Source organism: Mauremys reevesii, unplaced genomic scaffold (genome assembly GCF_016161935.1).
Source record: "Mauremys reevesii isolate NIE-2019 unplaced genomic scaffold, ASM1616193v1 Contig63, whole genome shotgun sequence".
Classification (NCBI taxonomy): domain Eukaryota; kingdom Metazoa; phylum Chordata; order Testudines; family Geoemydidae; genus Mauremys; species Mauremys reevesii.
In genome coordinates this window covers 77322-100220 of record NW_024100877.1, presented here as the reverse complement: position 1 = coordinate 100220, position 22899 = coordinate 77322, and the positions used below count along the sequence as shown (strand labels likewise).

At 47.0% G+C, this 22899-nt stretch overlaps 2 protein-coding genes across 2 annotated transcripts; both read left to right on the top strand.

Moving 5' to 3' along the window:
* The first annotated feature begins 2808 nt into the window (after positions 1 to 2808).
* LOC120394536 (olfactory receptor 51G2-like) lies at positions 2809 to 3759 on the top strand. Its single transcript, XM_039518751.1, has one exon. The coding sequence runs from the start codon at positions 2809 to 2811 to the stop codon at positions 3757 to 3759; it is 951 nt and encodes a 316-aa protein (XP_039374685.1).
* A 17790-nt stretch (positions 3760 to 21549) lies between these two features.
* Positions 21550 to 22485, top strand: LOC120394512 (olfactory receptor 51G2-like). Its single transcript, XM_039518729.1, has one exon. The coding sequence runs from the start codon at positions 21550 to 21552 to the stop codon at positions 22483 to 22485; it is 936 nt and encodes a 311-aa protein (XP_039374663.1).
* The last annotated feature ends 414 nt before the right edge of the window (positions 22486 to 22899 follow it).

Sequence of the window (22899 nt, the reverse complement as noted above, 5' to 3'; positions counted from 1 at the left end):
AGATAGGCAAGAGCTTTTTTTTACAAAACTGACATTTTGGACCCCCAAGAGAAATTGGAGGCTTTTCATATTCTTCTCTCTTGCAACATAAACAAAGGTTGTACTGACTGAGTGTATGGCTTCACTCTGTATATGGAAAGGTAGAAACCTCCCAACCAGTCTATGGCTAAGGTATTGTGCAGATCTGATCCTCTAATCAGCCTTCCCATCTTTGTATGTCCCCTTCCACATTGTAAAACATCCCTTCAGCAGATCCTGCGGGCAGTGGCTACTGTGACAGGCCCTGGTAGCACATCTCTGATGAACCTGTGCTAGCAGGGAGATGGAGAGTATCCTATAGCAGTTGGGGAGGCACAGAGATTGTGGGTGTGTAGGCCTAGCTCCCGGTAGATCAGTGAGATCTGTGCATCACTTTGGGGATCCCTGGTTCCTGGTTCCCCCTTATCATTCCTCAGGGAGAAGGGAAGGGAACCCCCCTCCTGGAATGATCCAAGAGAAATTTCCTTGTATGGAGCCTTGTGGAATCTCCCTTCCCTGGCTGTTCCCTGGGTTTGTAGTGCAGAAAAGAGTCTGCTGAGAAAAATCTGGTCAATTATTATTATTATTATTATTATTATTATTATTCTATTATTCTCAGCTCAATTGAGTAGGATCACCAGGCATCCTCTGTTAATTGAGAACCTAAAATTTGCATTGGCCATGATGGGGTTAAAGCTGGTGCACACTAAGCCAAGCAGCTGAGGTGCCCTGATTGCCAAGTGGCCCCCAAGGGAATGTGCAAAAATGCTTCATAAGGACAGTTGCCTCCCTGTCTGAACAGATGCTGCCTGCTGCCTGTGCAACATCAGTGACGACTCCTTGTCCTTTAGGGTGAAAACCTCTTGTGTCAGCAACTCCACATCTAGCAGGAATTGGGTAGGTTGTCAGGTTTCACTGTCTTTAAAATGCAAACAGAAGGGGAAAGGCTGAAAGCTGTTTCCATTTGCAAATGTTCTGTGCAGCAGCAGGGGACTCAGCTGGGCTGTCGAGGTGACTCAGTGACAGGGCTGGAGGACAGACAGCACTAGGTAGCTTGGGAACCCCTCCCCTGGATCTGCCCAGGGTCCAAGGTCGGTTATTCAAGCTACACAGAAATATGAGATTCAAAGCGAAGTCGGAGTGTGAAAACCCTGATACCCCAAATCAGGATTTCTCAAGGGTTCCCATTTCTAGAGATGCAGTAAGCTCTGGGCCCAATCCTGCCAGAGGCTGAGCGATAGGAGACTCCACAGAATATCAATACGTAGTTCCCAATTCGCCTCAGGTTTATTTGCTTCTGGAAATTTAATCAGCAAATAAATTTTAAAAGATTTTATTCTCTGGCTTGATGATGAAGGCAGGAATTCAGAGCTTTTTTGCTCTGTGGTAACAGGTCCGATAGGGTATATTTCTGTTTCCTAACTGTCTGAGGGCTCCAGAATTTCTTCCCTGTAGAGACCCTTCAGAGTTACTGGCTACCTGCATCTCTGCCCCCTTCTCTGGTCTCCGAGTTCCAGATGTCAGGTTTTGTACCCTGCCCTCTCCTGGGGTGGAATCCCATGATCCTCCCACCCCCCCACACACCCTGGGCTACAGCACACTATGTGTCAACTCTTGGTAGAGCAGATCCAAGAGGGTTTGGTGCCCATGGTCCATCTCTCTGGGATTCTGTGAGCAGTGGTGAGACGAGTGACCAGTCAGACTTCTTGAACCAAAATACTATTTCATCTGAACAGCACAAAAAAAGACTAACATGGAAGAATAAGAGAATTTTCAGTTGACAATTTATGCACATCTCTGACCCCGAGGCCTCCAACTCTAACGGGTACCCAGGCAGGCCGAAGGCCATCAGACTTCCCCAGAGGTGTCTGTGTCTGTCAATCTGAAGAGCTTATCAGCAATAGCTGCCCCGTCTCTGAACAGAATCCCAGCCCTGGCAAAACAAGTTGCGTAACATGGCTGTAGCCGAAACAGGTTCTTCCCATCATGTATCTCCGGTATTCTCTCTGAAAATCCCATGTACTGCAAAGAGGCAGTGGCATAATTTGAAATCTCAGGAGTGGAGAAAATAGATAGATAGATAGATAGATAGATATGAGGCATTGAAATCTGTTTATAAATAGCTTCAGTGCAGGACAGATAAATACAATGACAGCTTTCACCGTGCTCTTTCCGTGTGTTCACACACATGTCAAGATAAAATGGGCCACACTCAGAAGTTGAGGGCCAAAAAGTGTGTCTGTGTGAAGGTCACAACTGTAAAATCGCACAGCGCTCAAGTAGGCTGCGGAATTCAAAGCCACAAGATATAAATGGGGTCAAGAGTTTAGCAGGATTTAGAGAGGGACTGTAGGCGCATATGGGTTACCAGAGTATTTAATTACAGTTGTGAAGATTTTTTTTTAAAGTATTGGAAGGGCTCAAAGCCTCCCTGATTTACGGCATAAATATCTCTAACTACTCGGTCTCAGGAGGGAGGGGAATTTTCCCTGGGAGCAGGTTATCACATAGATGCCTATGGCTTCTTCTACCTTCCCCCGCAACATCTGGTACTGGTCACTGCATAGTGGGCTAGATGGACTACAGGTCTAATCCAGTCTGGGATTGCCTATCTTCCTCTCAGTGTTGTAAATCCAAGACCCTGTTCTTGCTGATCTGCCTTGAGCTCCTGGGAGTCTCTAGACTTTCACTGAGAGCAGAAAGGTGTCCTGTTAAATATCATCTAGTCTCCTGTTCTTTTTTCTTTTCAGGAAGGAAAGTTAAACATTTCTTGGACCTGCCCAGTATATTATGTCAGCTGTCAATGACACCAAAATCAACTCTGCAGTGTTCCTTCTCACAGGGATACCTGACCAGGAAGACGTCCATCTCTGGATCTCTATCCCTTTCTGCTTAATTTATATTATTTCGATAGTAGGTAATTCAGTCATTCTGTTCATTATAAAAACAGATCCAAGGCTCCGAGAGCCCATGTACATTTTCCTTTCCATGTTGGCCGTTACAGACCTTGGCATATCGATATCCACGATGCCAACAATACTGGGCATATACTTGTATAACTCTAGGGAGATCAGCTTTGAAGCCTGTTTCGCTCAGCTGTTCTTCATCCACTCGCTTCAATTAACTGAATCCTCCATACTCTTGTTGATGGCCTTTGACCGCTTCATCGCGATCTGTAACCCACTGAGATATTCTTCCATCTTAACCCTGCAGACAATAGACCGTATGGGACTGGTATTTGTACTAAGAAGTTTGGCTGTAGTATTCCCACTCCCATTTCTACTGAAAAGGTTCCAATACTGTCATGCCAATGTCCTCTCCCATTCCTACTGCCTGCACCAGGAGGTCATGAAGATGGCTTGTTCCGATATCACAGTGAACAGCATCTACGGCTTGTTTATTACACTCTTAACGGTGGGATTGGACTCGCTGTTCATCTTCCTCTCTTATGTGATGATCCTCAAAACAGCGCTGAGCATCGCATCCAATGCAGAGCGCCTCAGGGCCCTGAACACCTGCGTCTCCCACCTCTGTGCTGTCCTGCTCTTCTATTCAGCAGAGATTGGTCTTGCTCTGATACACAGATATGGAAAGGGCTCATCTCCCTTGCTTCAAACTGTCCTGGGCTACATGTCCCTGCTGCTCCCACCCTTGGTTAATCCAATCGTGTACAGCCTGAAAAGCAGACACCTGCGTGCGGGGATAATCAGGGCATTCGTCAAGTGCTTGGTCAGTTTATGAACTGCCTGCAGCGCTGCTGTCATGTGGAGCAGCTACAGCTGTGTCTGTGAGTGAGGGTCTTACACATAGGAGTCCTGGCAAGAGATTCTGGCCCATTATCTGGGCCATCTTTCCCCTCCGTTGGTGCTGCCCCAGCAATGCAAAGGGGTGGAAACAGGCCTCAGCTCCCTGACAGAGGCACTGCTAGCTCCTCTCCCAGCCCAGCCCGCTCAGTGCAGGATGGCCCCCCTTTCTAAAGGGAAAAGCGGGACACAGGCAGGAGCTCCATTCCCTCTGCGACCCCACCCTTCCCCCTCATCTTCCCCCAAAACCCCGTCCACTAGAGAGGCCAGAAGCCAGAGCCAAGCCATGGTAAGTGCTGCCCAGGGAGAAAGGGTCACTGTAGGGAACCCGGACCCTCCAGCTGCCCTGGGCAGGTTGTGGGAACTTGGGGGAGAGAGGAGCAGGAGCAGGGCCTCGTAGCGAGGGGTACTAAGGACTTTCTCATCCCCCTCCCCACTGAGAAGAGGCTCTTGCCACCCATGAGCTTCAGGTATTCACAGAGCGGCACCGCTGGGAATTCAGACTTGGCCGGAATGATCTGTGCTCCTGGAAGCCGTTCTCAATGGGCAGAGGTCAGCCCAACCCCTAGGCTGCTCTAAACTCCACTGAGGAAGACGGTTGCTGGCGCAGCAGAAAATCCAGCTGGGCCTGTCAAAACTGAAAGGTGAGATTGCCAAGCAGTGTCTTGATTCCAGAAGTTGGGGCTTTAAGAAAGACGGGAAATGGTGCAAGACTCCTGATGAAATCCCAGGAGCTGGTGCTGCTGGCCGTATCTCAAGCCGAGCACCCACAAACGCAGGCACTGAGGGTTAGTTAGTGGTCACACAGTCCATCAGTTGCAGAGACGCTGTTTCCCTCTGCACTTGGCTGCAGAGCCCCATGTTGTAAGGAACAGGGTTACACCACAGACAGCCGAACATACCAGTGACGGGCTCGCAGAGCCGCTGGGTTCCTGAGGCACAGCTCAGAGGGTCTCCTCCCCTAGTCAGGCATGAGACAGGCACACACTGGGTAAGCAAGTCCATGCACATTCTTAATCAACATGGGAGTGACCCAAGCCAAGCTCACATGCCTGCTGCTAGCTCTCTATGGGACCCACACAACTCCTCCCCCAATCTAAGTGCCCCCAAAGTTGGTGATGTTGGAAATTTGGATGCAGGGTGTGAGATCTATCTCCAGCTACAAAAGTTCTTAGTGCTCACAGAGCAGATGAGGATCAGGATCAGACTGAGAGGTAGCCCAGCAGGGCTCTGTTCTGCCAGGCAACTCTCTCCAGATCCTTCGCTCTCTGAAAACACATCCTGATTCCCCCTCTTACTGCCGAGCTGCAGGAGGGGCCCAGAACTCCCTCGTCAAAGGGGGCTGTGCTAGTGACAGGCCTCATCACCAAGGGGTGTTGGGAAGGGTTCAAGTTCTCCACCCAGTGCCCCAAATCTTCCTTATGAGGCACACAGAGCTGAAATCTCTCTAAAGCTCTTAGCTCTGGGTACAATTACTGTAGCGTCCGAGCGCCTCACAATCACTAACATGTTTATCAGTACAACCCCCTGTGCGGCAGGGCCGAGCTACTAACCCCACTGGGCAGATCCCAAGACCAGAAGGCAGCACTGTGATCACCTAGTCTGACCCCCTGCACAGCACAGGCCAGAGACCTGCCCCACGATAACTCCTAGAGCAGAGTTAGAACAACCTCCTGCCTTGATTTAACAATTCTCAGTGATGGAGAATCTGCCATGGCCATTGCTAAATTGTTCCTATGGTTAATTACCCTCATTGTTAAAAAAAATTACACCTTAGTTCCAGTCTGAATGTGTCTAGGTGCAGCTTCCAGCCATTGGATCCTCTTGTAACTTTCTCTGCTAGATTGATTGTTAAACATTTGTTGCTCATGCTGGTATTTACAGACTGTGATCAAGTCACACCATAACCTTCTTTTTGTTATGCTAAACAGGTCGAGCTCCAGTCCATCACTGTAAGGCAGGTTTTCTAATCCGTTCATCATTCCCATAGTTATTCTCTGACCCCCCTCCAATTTATCAACTTCCTTCTTGAACAGTAGACACCAGAACTGGATCCCAGCAGTGGTCACACCAGGGCCAAACACAGAGGTAAAATTACCTCTATGCCCCTACTCAAGATTCCCTTGGTTGTACATCCCAGATTGCACTCACTTTTTGAGCCCTAGAACTGAACTGGGAGCTCACGTTCAGATGATTATGACTCCCAAGTTGTTTTCAGAGTCACTGTTTCCCTGGATTGGGTCCCCCATCTGGTAAGGATGGCTGGCATCCCTTGTTCCTAGATTTATACCTCTATATTGAGCCATGTTAAAACACTTATTATTGCGGCACAAAGGAACTAAGTGAGTTGCCCAAGGTCACAGGAGAAGTCTGTGGAAGAGCCTGGAATTAAGCCAGATCCCAGGGTAGCACTTTAACCATTGAACCACCCTTCCTCACTGGGGGTAGTGGCTGGGGAGGGGGCAGCTGGCAGCTCAGCACGCTGAGATTAGCAGAAACAGAGGGAGTTAAACTCCTGTGACATCACTAAACAGGAACACAAGAAGAATTCCTTTGCCAGATAATAATGCAGAGTCATGCTTTCTCCTGAATCGTATTCTTTTTTGGACCCAATTAACTTTTGGCCTTTACAACATCCCTTGGCAATGAGTTCTGCAAGCTGGATGCACGTTGTGTGAAGAAACACTTCCTTTTATTAGTTTTAAACCTGCTGCATATTAATTTCATTTGGTGACCCCAGTTCTTGTGTTATCATAGAATATCAGGGTTGGAAGGGACCTCAGGAGGTATCTAGTCCCACCCCCTGCTCAAAACTTATGAGAAGGAGTAAATAACACTTCTTTATTTACTTTCTTCACACCAGTCATATCCCCACTAAGTCATCTCTTTTCCAAGATGAAATGTCCAAATCTTATGAGTCTGTTAATCTCTCCTCATTTGGAAGTTGTTCCATACCCCTAAACATTTTTGTTGTCCTTCTCTGTAGTTTTACCGTTCAAATGTATCTTTTTTGAGTTGGGGCAACCGGAAGTGCACGCGGTATTCAAGATGGGGGCGTGCTATCCCTTTCCTAATGGTACCTAACATTCTGTTCAGTCTTTGTCTGCTGGTTCACCACGAATGGATGTTTTCAGAGAACTATCCCCAGTGACTCCAAGATGGTTTTTTTGAGTGGCAACAGCTAATTTTGATCCCATCAGTTTGTATGTATCGCTGGCATTATGTTTTCCACTGTGCATTACTTTGCACTTATCAACACTGAATTTCATTTGCCCTTTTCTTGCCCAGTCCCCCAGTTTTGTGAGATCCCTTTGTAACTCTTTGTAATCTTCTTTGGACTCCAGTGTATTGAGTAAATTTGCCTCATCTGCAAATTTTGCCACCTTTTTTCACATAATTTATGAGTATGTTGACTAGGACTGGTCCCTGCACAGACCCCTCTGGGACACCACTGTTTGCATCTCTCCATTCCAAAAACTGATCATGTATTCCTACCCTTTCTTTCCTATCTTTTAACCAGTTACCAACCCATGAGAGCACCTTCCCTCTTATCCCAGGACAGCTTTCTTTGCTTAGGAGCCTTTAGTGAGGGGCCTTGTCAAAGGCTTTCTGAAATTCTAAATACACTATATCCACCGGATCCCCCTTCTCCACATGCTTGTTGACTCTTCAAAGAATTCTAGTAGATTGGTGAGGCAGGATTTCCCTTTACAAAAGGCATGTTGACTCTTCCCCAACAAATGGTATTAATCTATGTGTGTGATAATTCTGTTCTGTACTATAGTTTCAACCAATTTGCCTGATACTTAAATCAGGCTTCCTGGCCTGTCATTGCCAGGATCACCTCTGGAGCCCTTTTTAAATATTGGCATCACATTAGCTGTCCTGGACCATAAGCTGATTTAAATGAAAGGTTACAAACTAGTTAGTAATTCTGCAATTTCACATTTCAGTTCCTTCAGAACCCTTGGGTGAATCCCATCTGGTCCTGATGACTTATTGTTTAGTTTATCAATTTGTTCCAAATTTCTCCTGTGTGATCAGAATTTTACACAGTTTGCCAGAGGAGGTCTCACCAATGCCTCGAATAAGTATATTAATACTTCGCTATCTTGCCTGACACATTCTAGGCTCTCATTTGCTTTGTTCACAAACGCATCACATTATTGGCTCACAGTAATCCTGAGACTGACTAATACACCAAGGACTTTCTCCTCTTTCATTTCCAAGTTTCCCTCGGCTATATAAACAGGGGTGCAGCGAGTAGAAGTAGGGAAGATAGAGAGCTGACTTGTTGACAGTGAACAAACATGTTCATGGGGACAAAATACAGCCAGGTCTTTCTCTTCCTCTCTCGTTTCAAACTTACCCTTGGCTGTATAAATGGGGTGAAATGAGCAGAAATAGGGAAGATTGAGAGCTGACTTGATGACAGTGTATAAAGCACTTTCACAGGGATGAAATACAGCTACTAAGGGGCTCTTTAATCTAGCAGGGAAAGGTATAACACGAACCAATGGCTGGAAACTGAAGCCAGACAAATTAAATTTGGAAATGAGGCACACATTTTTATCAGCAAGGGTGCTTAACCAGTGGAACAAACTCCCAAGGGAGGTGGAGGATTCTCCTGATACCACCAAACCAAGATGGGATGCCTTCCTGGAAGATGCGGTTTAGAAGAACACAAGTTATGTGTTAGTCAAGCAAAAGTCACTGGGATCAATACAGGAGGTAACTGGGTGAAGTTCTGGAGTCTGTGCTATACAGGAGGTCAGACTTGGTCAGTGGTTCTCAAAAATGTTTGCTCACACCCCCCGTTCCTTGTGTCTGTACGAGTTTACTCCCTCCTCCCCACCACACAAATACATATACTGATATATGGGGGAGCGAGGCTTCACTTGAAACAGTTTTAGCTTCTTTGTTCTTCATTTGTGTTTTTCTTTTGTTGCACAAATGAGTCAACGATCCATTGGAATAAGAGCAAAAAAGAAAACTGTGACTGACCTGTCTGAAGGAATCAGCTTTGCTAGTTATTCATTGCTGTGGGTAAAATGTGCACTGGAAGGACTTTTCCCTAAAGCTTCTCACGCTTCCCCCAGGATACATTGTCCCACCCAGGGGCACTCGCCTCTGGTTTGTGAACCTCTGGACTAGATGATCTAATGGCTCCTTCTGGCCTTAAATTCTGATAATAATTTAATGATAATAAGAATCATCATTAGTGGATCGTTATCTTGAACAAGTTGCTCCTCTGCATGCTGATAGGCACTCAACAAGAATATACGTGTTAGGGAAAAACATTATTTTCCCTCAGAATCAGGCAAGCACAGACAATACTGAAGGAGGATTCATTCACAGCACCAGGAAGACTGGTAAACAGCTTCAAAAATATGGTACACCAGTGGCCAGTTATATACATTTTCTTATCAATTCATTTGCATTTATTTGTACATCCAGAGACAGACATTGTTACAAGTAAAGAGAGAACTCTTAACAAAGATAATAATAGGAACAGTACGTACAGATAGAAGTCATCCTGATTACATCCCCGACTAGGGGATTAGCGCTGAAATCAACCTTGCCGGGTTGAATTCGGGGTAGTGTGGTTGCAATTCGACGGTATTGGCCTCCGGGCGGTATCCCAGAGTGCATCATTGTGACCACTCTGGACAGCAATCTCAACTCAGATGCACTGGCCAGGTAAACAGGAAAAGGCCTGCGAACTTCTGAATCTCATTTCCTGTTTGGCCAGTGTGGCAATCTGCAGGTGAGTGCAGATCTCATCAGCAAAAGTGAACATGATGGAGTCCTAGAATCGCAAAAGAGCCCCAGTATTGACTGAACGGGAGGTACAGGATCTGATCTCTGTATGGGGAGATGAATCTGTGCTATCAGAACTCCATTCCAAAAGATGAAATGCCCAAATATTTAAAAAATATCCAAGGGCATGAAGGACAGAGGCTATAACAGGGACCCGCATCAGTGCCATGTGAAACTTAAGGAGCTCAGGCAAGCCTACTAAAACACCAGAGGGGCAAATGGCCGCTCTGGCTCAGAGCCCCAGACACACCACTTCTATGATGAGCTGCATGCCATTGTAGGAGGTGCCCCTACAACTACCCCACCCCTGTGCTTTCACCCCATCAATGGAGTAACATGCAATAGGGATGCGGGTTTTGGGGACAAGGAAGATAACTCACAGAAAGCAAGCAGAGAAACCGTTTCCCCCCGACAGTCAGGAACTGTTTCTCACCCTAGACCTGGAGTCAGTACCCCCCAAACCCACCCAAGGCTGACTCCCGGACCTGCCAGGTGGAGAAGGGACCTCTTGTGAATATTGTACATGGTTTAAAAGCAAATGTGTTTAATGATTAATTTGCCCTGGCCAGTACAGCTACTGGAAAAGTCTGTTAATATGTCTGGGAATAGGCGGAAATCCTCCAGGGAACCTCTCCTGGATGTACTCTCAAAGTCTTTGCAAAAGGTTTCTGGGGAGGGCAGCCTTATTCCGTCCTCCATGGTAGGACACTTTACTATGCCAGGCAAGCAGCACGTAGTCTGGAATCATTGCATAACGCAGCGTGTGGTCCCGGTGTTTGCTGGCATTCAAACAACATCTGTTCTTTATCTCTCTGTGTTATCCTCAGGAGAGTGACACCATTCATGGTCACCTGGTTGAAATAGAGTGATTTTATCAAGTAGACATTCAGAGGTGTGTGTTCCTGCTGGGCTGTTTGCCTGTGGCTAAACAGAAATGTTCCCCACTGTTAGCCACGCAGTGGGGGAGGGGTGAAGTGATCATCCCAGAGAATTGGGTGTGTGGGGAGGAGGTTAGTTGGGTTTGTGCTGCATGTTAACCCGAAAATGCAGCCCCTCCTCCTTTTAAATTGCCAACCCATTTAAAATAAAGAGTCTACCCATTGTTCTCTAAAATGTGTCTTTTTAACTACCACTCTCACTTTTTTTCCCGCCACCAGCTGCAAATGTTTCAACGCTAACACTATCTTCTCCTTCCCAGAGACTAGCGAAGATTAGAAGGCAAAAAAAACGCACTCGCGATGAAATGTTCTCTGAGCTCATGCAGTCCTCCCACACTGAAAGAGTTCAGAAGAATGCGTGAAAGCACAGTATGAACATGAGGACAGGTGGCGGGCTGAAGATGATACGTGGCATCAGCTTGGTGACAGAAAGCAAGAGGCAATGCTGAGGCGACTGGAGGAACAAACTGATATGCTCCAGTGTATGGTTGAGGTTCAGGAAAGGCAGCATGAGCACAGACCACCACTACAGCACCTGTGTAATCATCCGCCCTCCTCCCCAAGTTCCATTGCCTCCTCGCCCAGATGCCCAAGAATGTAGTGGGGGGGGCCTCTGCCCCATAGGACTGCCCAAGCAACAGAAAGCTGGCATTCAATAAGTTTTAAAGTGCAGTGTGACTTTGTCCTTCCCTCCTCCCCCACCCCACCTGGTACTTCCCTCTCCCCCACCCCTCCTGGGTTTCCTTGGCAGTTATCCCCCTATTTGTGTGATGAATTAATAAAGAATGCATGAATGTGAAGCAACAATGACTTTATTGCCTCTGCAAGTGGTGATCGAAGGGGGCAGGGAAGGGTGGTTAGCTTACAGGGAAGTAGAGTGAACCAAGGGACGGAGGGGGTTTCCTAAAGGAGAAACAAACAGAACTTTTAAACCGTAGCCTGGCCAGTCATGAAACTGGTTTTCAAAGCTTCTCTGATGCGTACCATGCCTTCCTGTACTCTGCTAACCATCCTGGTGTCTGGCTGCGCGTAATCAGCAGCCAGACGATTTGTCTCAATCTCCCACCCCACCATAAATGTCTCCCCTTACACTCACAGATATTGTGGAGTGCACAGCAAGCAGTAATAACAGTGGGAATATTGGTTTTGCTGAGGTCTATCTGAGTCAGTAAACTGCACCAGCGCACTTTTAAACGTCCAAAGGCACATTCTACCACCATTCTGCACTTGCTCAGCCTAGAGTTGAACAGCTCCTGACTCCTGTCCAGGCTGCCTGTGTACGGCTTACTGAACCATGGCATTAAGGGGTAGGCTGGGTCCCCAAGGATAACTATAGGCATTTCAACATCCCCGACGGTTATTTTCTGGTCTGGGAAAAAAGTCCCTTGCTGCAGCTTTTGAAACAGACCATAGTTCCTGAAGATCCAAGCGTCATGTACCTTTCCTGGCCATCCCACGTTGATGTTGGTGAAATGTCTCTTGTGATCCGCCAGTGCTGGCAGCACCATTGAAAAGTACCCCTTTCGGTTTATGTACTCGCTGGCTTGGTGCTCTGGTGCCAAGATATGGATATGGGTTTCGTCTATCACCCCACCACAGTTAGGGAATCCTATTTCAGCAAAGCCATCCACTATGGCCTGCACATTTCCCAGAGTCACTACCCTTGATAGCAGCAGCTCTTTGATTGCCTTGGCTACTTGGATCACAGCAGCCCCCGCAGTAGATTTGCCCACTCCAAATTGATGCCTGACTGACCGGTAGCTGTCTGGCGTTGCAAGCTTCCACAGGGCTATCACGACTCGCTTTTGAACGGTGAGGGCTGCTCTCATCTTGGTATTCTTGCACTTCAGGGCAGGGGAAAGCAAGTCACAAAGTTCCATGAAAGTGCCCTTATGCATGCAAAAGTTTCACAGCCACTGGAAATTGTACCAGACATGCAACACCATGTGGTCCCACCATTCTGTTCTTGTTTCCCGGGCCCAGAATCAGCGTTACATGGCATGAACCTGCCCCATTAACACCACAATGTCCGCATTGCCAGGGCCCATACTTTGAAAGAAGTCTGTGTCCATGTCCTCATCACTCTCATCACCATGCTGCCATCGCCCCCTCACCTGGTTTTGCTTTTGCAGGTTCTGATTTTGCATATACTGTAGGATAATCAGCGTGGTGTTTACAGTGCTCATAATTGCGGCAGTGACCTGAGCGGGCTCTGTGCTTGCCGTGCTATGGCGTCTGCACTGAAAAAAGGTGCAAAATGATTGTCTGCCATTGCACTGATGGAGAGAGGGTGACTTGGCTTACAGGGAATTAAAATCAACAAAGGGGGTGGGTTTGCATCAAGGAGAAACACACACTCAATGGCCCCCTCAAGGATTGAGCTCAAAACCCTGTGTTTAGCAGGCCAATGCTCAAACCACTGAGCTATCCCTCCCCCCACTATTCAGGGTGGGAGGGAGGGGGAACAAATGAATACAAAACAAATCTGGTCTTTTTCTTGCTTTGATGCACTCCATCTCTCTTATACATCTTAGGCTGGCAGCAGACGGCGCAGTACGACTACTAGCCATCATTGTCTCTTGGGTGCTCACCAGAAGACGGTGCAGTACAACTGCTAGCCACCATCATCTCCTGGGTGCTCACCAGAAGACAGCGCAGTACGACTGCTAGCCATCATTGTTTCCTGGGTGCTCGCCAGAAGACGGTGCAGTACGACTGCTAGCCATCATTGTTTCCTGGGTGCTCGCCAGAAGACGGTGCAGTACGACTGCTAGCCATCATTGTCTCCTGGGTGCTCGCCAGAAGACGGTGCAGTACGACTGCTAGCCACCATTGTCTCCTGGCTGCTCACCAGAAGACGGCGCAGTACGACTGCAGGCAGGACTGAATCTCCAGGAGATGAAACTTAAAAAGAGAATGACCTGGACTCACTCTCATTTATGTCACCAAGGTCTGCCAGGAGCACCCATGTCTGCCCAGGTCCCTCTGACCGACCTTACCGAGGTCGGCTAAAAGAGCACCCAGGACCTTCCTCCTGGTGTCTGATAACGTTTGTACTCCTCAGTCCTCCAGGAGTTCACCTTCCCACTCTCAGCTCCTAGCGCCTCTTGCTCCCAGCTCCTTGCATGTGCCTCGCTGACTGAGGTGAGGCCCTTTTTAAACACAGCTGCCTGATTAGCCAGCCTGTCCTAATTGATTCTAGGAGCTTCTTCATTGGCTCCAGGTGTCATAATTAGCCTGCCTGCCTTAATTGGTTCCAGCAAGTTCCTACTTATTCTGGAAAAGGGACCTACTTAATCTGGGACTAATATATCTGCCTTCTATCACTCTTCTGTAACCATCTGGCCTGACCCTGTCACAGGTGTCACTCCAGATTTACATGTGTAAATTCGATCAGAACCTGTCTCTGTTAATTTACCCTTAACAAATGCTCCTGGTATTACACTCTTACCCCCAAGAATCCCTCCAAGAGAAGCTGAAGTGGTTTACCCACGTAGCGTTGGCTGAATCTAGAGAGTTTGATCATCCTATAGGTGTCTCTTCATCCTCACAGGACCTGCATCCTCTCCCCATGCAAGGGTCTGTAGGTATCTGGTAAGATACAAGCTCACACAGACAGTTACTTCAGCTGGGCAGGGGAAGGGTTGGAGTCACAAAAGGGTGAATAGTGCAAACACTAATTTTGCACTTGTATACAGTTGACTGTTATCATAAACAGACAATTAAGGGTTAATTCCTCTTTTACCTGTAAAGGGTTAAGAAGTTCACAATACCTAACTGACACCTGACCTGAAGGACCAATAAGAGAACAAGATACTTGTAAAGTTGGGAGGAGGGAAAACAGTCCTGGGTCTGTTCTGTTTGTGCTTTTGCCAGAGTCAGAGACCCCAAAACAACCATCTAACCCTTATTTAAATTAACGAGTATTTAGACAAGAATGTGGTAAATTTCTTTATTTTTCTTGTTGTCATTTCTTTTGCAAACATAGAGGGAGAATCAAATTTGTTTTTTTTTGTGTGTGTAACTTTAAGGTTTTTCCCAGAGGGAAATCCTCTGTGTTTTGAATCTGTTGTCTGTGAGATCATCTTGATTTCTAATCTCACAGAGGTTTTCCTTTCACTTTTTCTTTAATTAAAAGTCTTCTTTTAAGAACCTGATTGATTTTTCCTTGTTTTAAGATCCAAGGATTTTGTATCTGGGCTCACCAAGAATTGGCCTTGCTTCCCTGTGTGTGCATTTATATATAAAAATATAACTGGGTCCGAAAAAGAATTAGATACATTGATGGAGGATAGGTCCATCAATAGCTATTTGCCAAGATGCGCAGGGTGTCTCTAAACCTCTGACTGTGAGAAGCTGGAAGCAGACGACAGGGGATGGATCACGCGATAATTATTTTTTCCCTCTGAAGAGTCTGCACCGTTCACTGTTAGAGGACAGGACACAGGGGTAGATGGACCATTGGTCTGACCCAATATGGCCATAAAGTGTTACACTAATGGAGGGGCTGCTACAGATAAGCCTTTTCCAGGGATCCCTCTGTTATAGAGCTGGTGTAGCCACCTTAGCAGACATCTAGGGGTTGCCCAGTGTGGGAGGCTGAGGGGCGACTACTGCTGCCACCTAGGGGTGTGGTTCTGTAGCACGAGTGATAAAGTCTCATGGTTTGCGCTAAATCCGGACTGGAAAAGAGAGTCCCGTCCCCACCCAGAAAATATTTTGACTTAAACTGAAATGTTTCCTTTTCACCCTTTTTTGGGGGTAAGTTTTCAAAGAACACTGATCATTTTTCTCTGAGAGCTCAGTTACCAGGATGCTTCCTAGTTGCAGCTGCCTGGATCCCCAAGAGAAATTGGAAGCTTTTCATCTGGCTGCACTCTGCATATGGAAAGGTCAAAACCTCTTGCCCAGTCTATGGCTGGGGTACTGTGCCCATCAGCTACTCTAACCAGCCTTCCCATCTCTGTGCAGCCCCCTCCACCCAATACATCTCCCCCTTCAGAACATGAGAAGAAATATGTTTGGAATTTCTGGTACTCTTCCAAAATCAAATACCCCCTCTACCAACATCTAGACAATCTGTCACAGCGGTCTGAGTTACAGTATCACCAAGCCTCATTCAACAAGCATGAGCCACACCTCCAAAAACCAATGAGATCGGATTAAAAATAATGGCATATAAATATACAGTCATGTGGGGTTAGTTTTCATATGTCATTGGTTTCTCAGCCTTTTGGGGTGCAATTGATTTAGGGTTTCTAGCTTTTCTGCAACTATTTTTTTAATTCTTTGGAAAACTGAAAGCTGAGATTCCTGCACAGTGTGTAGATTCCAGAAGTTGGTGCTCTAAGAAAGAGAGGAAACTGTGGGAGAATCCTAATAAAATCCCAGTTGCTGGCACAAACATGGAGCCTTAGTGATGACAAGCCCAGATTCGAGGAATAGAGCCTGCAGCAGGGCTTGTGCTGCAGTCCAGGTGGGTAGGATCACCAGGCATCCCCTGTGATTTGCCCTCCTGCAGTTTGCCATTGGCTGTGACAGGGGTTAAAGCTGGTGCACACAGCTGGTGCCAATCAGCTGAGGTTCCCTGATGGCCAAGTGGCCCCAAGGGAATGTGCAGACATGCTTCAAAAAGACACCTGCCTCCCTGTCTGAACAGATACTAGCTGCTGCCTGTACAACTTCGCTGATGACTCCTTGTCCTTTAGGGTGAAGAACTCTGGTGTCAGCGGCTCCCCTTCTAGCAGGAATTGGGTACGTTGGCAGGTTTCACTATGTTTAAAATGCAAAGTGAAGGGGAAAGGCTGCGAGCTGTTTCCATTTGCAGATGTTCTGTGCAGCGGCAGAGGACTCAGCTGGGCTGTCAGGGTGACTCAGTGATAGTGGCTGGAGGGCAGGCAGCAGTAGGTAGCTTGTAACCCCTCCCCTATATCTGCCCATGCTCCACGGTGGGTTATTAAAGCTACACAGAAATCTGAAATTCCAAGCAAGTTCGGAGTGTGAAAACCCTGATGCCCCAAGTCAGGATTTCTCAAGGGGTCCCATTTCTAGAGGTGCCGTGCGTTTTGGGACCAATCCTGTTAGGGGCTGAGCAAGAGGAGATGCCACGGAATATCAGTGACTAGTTCCCAAGTCACCCCAGGTGTATTTGCTCATGGAAATTTAATCAGCAAATGCATTTTCAAAGGTTTTATTCTCTGGCTCGATTGTGAATACAGGAATTCAGAGCTGCGTTGCTCTGTGGGAACAGGTCTGATGAGGCCTATTTCTATTTCCTGACTGGCTGTAGGCTCCAGCACTTCTACACAGTAGGTATCCTTCACAGTTACAGGGCTACCTGCATCTCTGCCCCGTCCCTGGTCTCTGAGTGAAAGACACCAGGCCTCAGACCCTGCCCATTCCTGGGGTGGAATCCCGCCATTCTCCCACCCTCAGACTTGGCTCTGGGCTACAGCCCACTGCAGATCAGAGTGCATTTGGCACCTGTGGTTCTTCCTTTGGGAGCATGTGAGCAGTGGTGAGAGGAGTGACCTGCCAGCTGTGAACCAAAATACTGTTTAATTTGAACAGTAGGAATAAAGCATAACATGGGGGGAATAAGAGGGTTTTTTAAAGAATAGTCAATACATGTCTGTGATGCCAAGCCCTCCCACTCTGATAGGGTCACAGGTAGCCAGAGAGGCTTCATATTTCCCCAGCAGTGTCTGTGTATATCAGTCTGAACAGCCTCTCAGCAAAGAGCTGCCCCACATCTGGACAGACTCCCAGCCCTGGCAATACATGCTGTGTAACGTGGCTGGAGCCTGGAAATAACCTAAATAACAGGTGTTGGAGTTACTATGCACTACAGAGTGATATATATATATACTAATCCCAGTGCCTGTTACTACTCCACATACAGACTTCAGACAGACAGAACAGAACCTGAGGTAGAACTAGTCTGCTATTAATCCAGGGACAGAGGAGCTCCTAGATTTTTGTTTGACAGATGCTACATTTTAAGTCTCATTCTAACCTTAGAAATCATCTCTGAAAGTAGATCAGAGGAGAAATGATTGGTGAACATCTGTGTACTAAAATACAGATGTGTAAATGTTATGCCAATTTTTTTTATTCTAATACAAATATTAGAAACCAAACTTTAATGACATGCATGAGTATCAAAAACCAGCAGCAGAGTTGTTGGAATCTCTACAGGAAGGAGCAGTGGTAATTTTACTGCTTAATGCCTTTTGCTTTAGAAAGTATTTCAGAAGTGCTCCACATACTGTTTGCAATAGATTTGTGCTGTTAACCCTTTGTTCAGTGAACAGTTGTATGATTCTGCCACCTGGTAACTGACCAGTAGCTGTTTCTAACACTTACATTCAGGGTCAAGAACACAATCCCTCTGTAGTCCCTGTGCAAGACTTTCCAAACAGTAAAGTCATGAGAGAACAGAACTCCTGGCCTCTGTTTCAGCAGAGTAGAGCTCAGGTGCAGAAAAGGGGAGTGTAATAGTGGTTGTATGTAATTGACTCCCATCACCACTTACACAAGCATGGCTGAAGAAACTGGCACATTCAACTAGATATTAGTGCAAACCTAGCGTTTTCACTGTTCACCAATATGTGATGCTAACCACACATCTGCCTAAATAAAGTAAATGTCTGTGTTAGCTTTTGTAACTTTCCAAATATCTACAGACCGTTGCCTGGGGAGAGGGTGCAGGTCCTGTGAGGATGAAGGGGAACCTGTAGGATGATTGAACTCTCTGGATTCAGTCAACATAGGCAGGGCAAAGCACTTCAGCTTCTCTTGGAGGGATTCTTGGGTCAGAGTGTATCACTGGGAGCATTTGGTAAGGAAAAGTTTACAGAGCCTGGTTCTTATCGAATTTACGTATGTAAATCTGGAACAATGTCATTCAAGTCAATGTTATTGAATTAAGAACTTGTGCCTAAGAATGTATCTCATGTACTGCAAAGAGGCAGTGGCTGAATTTGGACTCTCAGGATTAGAGAAAATAAAAAAGTGTATATAATGAGGCAATGAAATACGTTTATAAATAGCTTTAGTGCAGGGCAGATAAATACACTGACTGTTTTACCCATGCACTTCCTGTGTGTTCACACTCATCTCATGTTAAAATAGACCACACTCAGGGTACGTCTACACTATGGGATTATTCCGAATTTACATAAACCGGTTTAGTAAAACAGATTGTATAAAATCAAGTGCACGCGGCCACACTAAGCACATTTATTCGGTGGTGTGCGTCCATGGTCCGAGGCTAGCGTCGATTTCTGGAGCGTTGCACTGTGGGTAGCTATTCCGTAGCTATCCCATAGTTCCCGCAGTCTCCCCTGCCCTTTGGAATTCTGGGTTGAGATCCCAGTGCCTGATGGGGCAAAAATCATTGTCGCGGGTGGTTCTGGGTAAATGTCGTCAGTCATTCCTTCCTCCGGGAAAGCAACGGCAGACAATCATTTTGCGCCCTTTTTCCCTGGATTTCCCTGGCAGATGCCATAGCATGGCAACCATGGAGCCTGTTTTGACTTTTGTCACTGTCACCGTATGTGTACTAGATGCTGCGGACAGAGGCGATTCAGCAGCGCTACACAGCAGCATTCATTTGCTTTTGCATGACAGCAGAGATGGTTAGCAGCCGTTCTGTACCGTCTACCATGCCATTGTAAATTGTAAATTGGCAATGAGGTGATGGTTACCAGTCGTATTGCACTATACCTTCTGCTGCTGTCATAGGTGCCCCTGGCTGAGATCAGCCAGGGGTGCAAAAGACAAAAATGGGAATGACTCCCCAAGTCAATTCCTCCTTTATGGTATCTAAAAATAGAATCAGTCCTGCCTAGAATACGGGGCAAGTGTACTAGAGATCCAGTGTATCAGAGAACCAGAGAGCACAGCCGCTCCGTGTCAGATCCCGCAGGAATGATGAGCTGCATGCCATTCACAGGGGGTGCTCCTGCAACAACCCCACCTGTTGCTTCCCTCCTCCCACAGCCTTCCTGGGCTACCGTTGCATTGTCCCCCCCGTTTGTATGCTGAAGTAATAAAAAATGCAGGAATAAGAAACAGAGACTGGTTAGTGAAATAAAATGAGGGGAAGGCAGCCTCCAGCTGCTATGATAGTCCAGGCAGTACAGAATCTTTTCTTTACACATGAAGGGTGGGGGCTGATGGTGCTCAGCCCCCTGTTGCTATGATGAAGACGGTTACCAGCCGTTCTGTACCGTCTACTGGGAATGACTGGGAGGCCAGTCAGGAGTACTTATGGGATGATGACGAGGATGGATACCAGTCGTATTGCACTACACCATCTGCCACAAGGCCGATGATGACGACAGATATCTGCCATAGTGTACCATCACCCACCAAGGAGGGGGGGCGAGGATGCCACAGTTCAGTGCTGCAGCATCGCGTCTACCAGCAGCATTCAGTACACATAGGGTGACATTTAAAAGAGTCAAGAGATGATTTTTTCCCTTTTCCTTCCGGGGTGGGGGTGGGGTACATTGACGAGCTATGCCCTGAACCACCGGACAATGTGTTTGACCCTACAGGCATTGGGAGCTCAGTCAAGACTGCAAATGCTTTTCGGAGACTACAGGAACTGTGGGATACCTTGAGTCCTCAGTCCCCTCCTCCATGAGCGTCCATTTGATTCTTTGGCTTTCCGTTATGCTTGTCATGCAGCAGCATGCTGAGTCCCTGCTATGGCGTCTGTCTTCTGTAACGGAGCTCTGATAGAACAGATTTGCCTGTCCATACAGCGATCACATCCGTGCACGGGCCACGCTGGAGCTCTTTTTGGATTTTGATTTGGACTGCATCGCCACCCGTGCTGATCGGAGCTCCATGCTGGGCAAACAGGAAATGATATTCAAAAGTTCGCGGGGCTTTTCCTGTCTACCTGGCCACTGCATCCGAGTTCAGATTCCTGTCCAGAGCGGTCAGTGGTGCACTGTGGATACCGCCCGGAGGCCAATACCATCGATTTGCAGCCACACTAACCTAATCCGATATGGTAATACCGATATTAGCGCTACTCCTCTCATTAGGGAGGAGTACAGAAACTGGATTAAAGAGCCCTTTATATCGATATAAAGGGCCTCTTAGTGTGGACGGGTGTGGCATTAAATCGGTTTAATGCTCCTAAAACCGGTTTAAACGCGTAGTGTAGACCAGGCCTCAGAAGTGGAGGGCCAGAAAGAGTGTCTGTGGGAAAGTCACAATTACAAAATCACACAGCACTCAAGCAGGCTGTGGAACTCCCAGCCACAAGATATCAGTTAGGCCAAGAGTTTAGTAGGATTCAAAGAGGGACGGGATGTTTATATAGATAACCAGAAAATCTAATTAGAATAGTGAGGATAGTTTCAAAAACTCTTCAATGGGTTCTAAAACGTCCTGATTTGCATCGCAAAAATTGTCTAATTAGTGGGTGCAGGTTATTGCAAAGATCCCTATTGCAGGGCGTCCTTCACTTCCTCTGAAGCATCTGGAACTGGCCACTGCATACTAGGCCAGATCAGTGGTTCTCAAATGGTTGTACAGGTGACCCCTTCCCCACAGAAGCCTCTGAGTGGGACCCCCCCCCTTACAAATTAAAAACACTTGTTTATTTATTGAAAAGCATTATAAATGCTGGAGGCAAAGCGGGGTTTGGGGTGGAGGCTGATAGCTCGCTACCCCCCAATAGAAAACCTCTTGACCTCCTGAGGTCCCGACCCCAGTTTGAGAACCTCTGGGCTAGATGGACTATGGGTCTGATGAACTATGGCAATGCCTATCTTCCTATTTGTTGTGTAAATCCAAGACTGTGCTTTTGCTGATCTTTCTTGAGCTCCTGGGAGTCTCTAGACTTGCACTGAGAGCAGAAAGATGTCTAATTAAATGTCATCTAGTTTCCTGTTCTTTTTCCTTTTAGGAAGGAAAGTTCTGAACTCCTGGGACCTGCCGAGTACATTATGTCAGCTGTCAATGACACCAAATACACACCTGCAGTGTTCCTTCTCACCGGGATACCTGGAAAGGAAGACGTCCATCTCTGGATCTCTATCCCCTTCTGCTTCATGTATCTTATTTCAATAATAGGAAATTCAGTCATTCTGTTCATTATAAAAACAGATCCAAGCCTCCATGAGCCCATGTACATTTTCCTTTCCATGTTGGCCGTCACAGACCTTGGCTTATTGATAGCCACCATACCGACGATATTGGGCATATACTTGCTTAACTCTAGGGAGATCAGCCTCAATGCCTGTCTTGCCCAGCTATTCTTCATCCACTTGCTTAAATGCATTGAATCCTCCGTGCTCTTGTTAATGGCCTTTGACCGCTTTATCGCGATCTATAACCCACTAAGATATGCTTCCATCTTAACCCTGCCAAGAATAGGCAAGATAGGACTGGTGTGTGTGCTCAGAGGGGTGGCTGTAATACTCCCAATCCCTTTTCTTCTTCAACGGTTACAATATTGTCGAGCCAATGTCCTCTCCCATTCGTACTGCATAAACCAGGAGGTCATGAAGATGGCTTGTTCGGATATCAGAGTGAACAGCATCTATGGCTTGTCTGTTCCACTCTTGACGGTGGGGCTGGACTCGCTGCTCATCTTTCTCTCTTATGTGATGATCCTCAAAACAGCGCTGAGCATCGCGTCCAATGCAGAGCGCCTCAGGGCCCTGAACACCTGCGTCTCCCACCTCTGTGCCGTCCTGCTCTTCTACATGCCAATGACCGGCCTGTCTATGATACACAGATTCGGGAAGGGCTCTTTTCCCTTGTTTCAAACTGTCCTGGGTTATATCTACCTGCTGGTCCCACCCCTGATGAACCCAATCGTGTACAGCGTGAAAAGCAAACACCTTCGTGAGAGGATAATCAGGGCATACATCAAGTGAAGGGTCAGTTCAACATCCAGCTCCAGGGCTGATGAAGTGATAGACAAAAAATACAGGCCACCTATTCCATCCTGGACTCTTAAATCCGAGAAGACATGAGCTAGTGATCTCCATTATGGAGAGACAGGTTCAGAGGGGGTCTAAGGCCTGGAGCAATGGGAGAGCGGCTGGTGAGCTCACTGGGGGAAGGAGACCAAGGCAGGCAGAGCGTTTAAAAGTGACTTTGTTTTGTGAAGAGCCAGGGAACCAGTGGGATTCTGTTCAAAAAAGAGCCGCATCCGTGGCTGCTCTGACCTCAGAATTCCTGTTGATACAGTTAATAAAAACAAGGGATGTGAATGTTGTTTCCCATTACACTTGGCCTGTCACTGTCCTGTCTGTGGTTAAACACTCACAGGGTATGAAAAACGGTGC

What these genes read in the sequence shown, in the direction of transcription:
- LOC120394512 (XM_039518729.1), top strand. Translation starts at nt 21,550, where the DNA reads ATGTCAGCTGTCAATGACACCAAATACACACCTGCAGTGTTCCTTCTC.
- LOC120394536 (XM_039518751.1), top strand. Translation starts at nt 2,809, where the DNA reads ATGTCAGCTGTCAATGACACCAAAATCAACTCTGCAGTGTTCCTTCTC.